Raw genomic sequence first — 2132 nt, 5'->3', positions numbered from 1 at the left:
CCTAACTGTCTCCTTATACAATTAACTGTCCCCTTTTATCTATAACTGTCTCCTGTCTCCTTTTGTACCCCTAATTGTCTCCTTTTGTACCCCTAACTGTCTCCTTATACAATTAACTGTCTCCTCTTATTTTATGTATAAATGTCTCCTTATACAAATAAGTGTCTCCATATACAATTAAGTGTCTCCTTTTATGTATAACTGTCTCCTTTTACCTATAACTGTCTCCTTTTATCTATAACTGTCTCCTTATACAGTTAAGTGTCTCCTTATACAATTAAGTGTCTCCTTTTATCTATAACTGTCTCCTTTTATCTATAACTGTCTCCTTATACAGTTAAGTGTCTCCTTATACAATTAACTGTCTCCTTTTATCTATAACTGTCTCCTTTTATCTATAACTGTCTCCTTATACAATTAAGTGTCTCCTTATATAAGAAAAGTGTCTCCTTTTATATATAAGTGTCTCCTTATATAAGAAAAGTGTCTCCTTGTCTCCTTACAAAGTATAAACTATCCTTATAGGCAACAATGTCACTAGCCTCGAACTTATTAAGTGTCTCCTTTCTAAATAAAGAAGAAGCAGACGCCTCAAAAGATAATTTTAATGTCTTGTTACGGTAGTCTGCATGCAAAAAAAAAAAAAGCCCCAAAATTGCATGCATGCATGCATGCATGCATGCATGCATGCATATATATATGTATATATTTATATATACATATATATTATTTATATGTATGTATATATACATTATGTATACGTATACTATATATATGTATATGCAGTATATATGTATGTATACAAATATAAATAAATAAATAAATTAACAAATAAATAAATAAATAAATAAATAAATTAATTAATTAATATAAACATATACAAATAAATTAAATAACTGTGTGTACACCCTAATATACACATTCATGGCGGTGCTCACACATATATCCATATAAAACCCTAAACCCTAAACCCTAAACCCTAAACCCTAAACCCTAAACCCTAACCTTTTTTGCATATATCATCATCAAGATCGCTTAGACTAGCAGCAATATTTTGGGGCTTTTTTATTGCATGCAGCAGCAAAAAGCAAAAAGCAACAATAAGAAGAAATAAAAGAATAAAACGTCTTATAGGGGATTGTTTAAATTGTTGCTGTAATGCTGCTGCTGCTGTTGCTGCTGCTGCTGCTGCTGTTGCTGCTGCACCACGAGGACGTGCCCATACACCCCGACTACTGTCTCCATAGGATATATTGAATGATGATATATGCTGCTGCTGCTGCTGGTGCTGCTGCTGGTGCTGCTGCGCTTGCTGCTGCTGCTGCTGCTGCTCATAGGAAAGTGGTGGGGGACTGACGAGGTAATCACGGGCATCTGATGGCCCTAGCAAGGGAGCTGCTGCTGCTGCCGACGGCCGCTTCTGCTGCTGCTGCTGCTGCTGCTGCTGCTGCTGCAGTTGCTGCAGCTCTAGTTGCTGCTGCAGCGTCTGCAGCACCACAGGACGAGGCTCGTTGCCCGTGTCATGTATATAATAGGTTGAGTCCATTGTATTTAGGGTTTATGTGTGTGTGTGCGTGTGTGTGTGTATTAGGGTTTAGGGTTTAGGGTTTAGGGTTTAGGTGTGCAAAGGAGGGGAAATAAGTTGTTCCATGTGTTATAAGAGTTTGACAGTGTGTTTTTGTATAAAAGAGCAGCAGCAGCTGCTGCTGCTGTTGCATGTGTTGCTGTTGCTGCTGTTGCTGCTGCTGCTGCTGCAGTGGTTGCTGCTGTGGGGCTCTATGGAGCGGCAGTGGTTAGGAGGAGGGGGAAAGAGAGCAGCAATTGCTGTTTATGCTCTTTTTTTATGTATATTTAATTAAAATTTATTTATAAATAAATAAATAAATATAATTAATATAATAAAGAAGAAAAAAGAAGAAAAAGCAGCAACAAATGTTCCCTACTTTCCTTCCTTCTCTCTCTCCTCCCTTTTTCCTGCTGCTGCTGCTGCTGCTGATGGTTTACTTGCAAAGCAGCAGCAAGTTACATAATTAAATAAATAAATTGTTAATATTTAGTGAATAATATGTTTTTTTGTTTATTTTTTAATTTATTTTATTATATATTTATATTTATTTATTTATTTATTCCCT

At 36.3% G+C, this 2132-nt stretch overlaps 1 protein-coding gene across 1 annotated transcript in view; it reads right to left on the bottom strand.

Annotated features, from left to right (window-relative positions):
* EMWEY_00038210 (hypothetical protein, conserved) overlaps positions 1 to 1546 on the bottom strand; it is a gene marked incomplete at both ends in the record, with an annotated part of 2811 nt that extends 1265 nt beyond the window's left edge. Inside the window, 2 exons of the mRNA XM_013482319.1 lie at positions 504 to 625; positions 1234 to 1546. Of these exons, the coding sequence (XP_013337773.1) occupies positions 504 to 625; positions 1234 to 1546 (435 nt within the window). The remainder of the gene's footprint in view (positions 1 to 503; positions 626 to 1233) is intronic.
* Between the last annotated feature and the right edge of the window lie 586 nt (positions 1547 to 2132).

This window comes from Eimeria maxima, genomic scaffold (assembly GCF_000499605.1).
Source record: "Eimeria maxima Weybridge genomic scaffold, Emw_scaff588, whole genome shotgun sequence".
In the NCBI taxonomy this organism is placed as follows: Eukaryota; Apicomplexa; class Conoidasida; order Eucoccidiorida; family Eimeriidae; genus Eimeria; species Eimeria maxima.
This window is presented reverse-complemented; position numbering and strand designations above follow the sequence as displayed.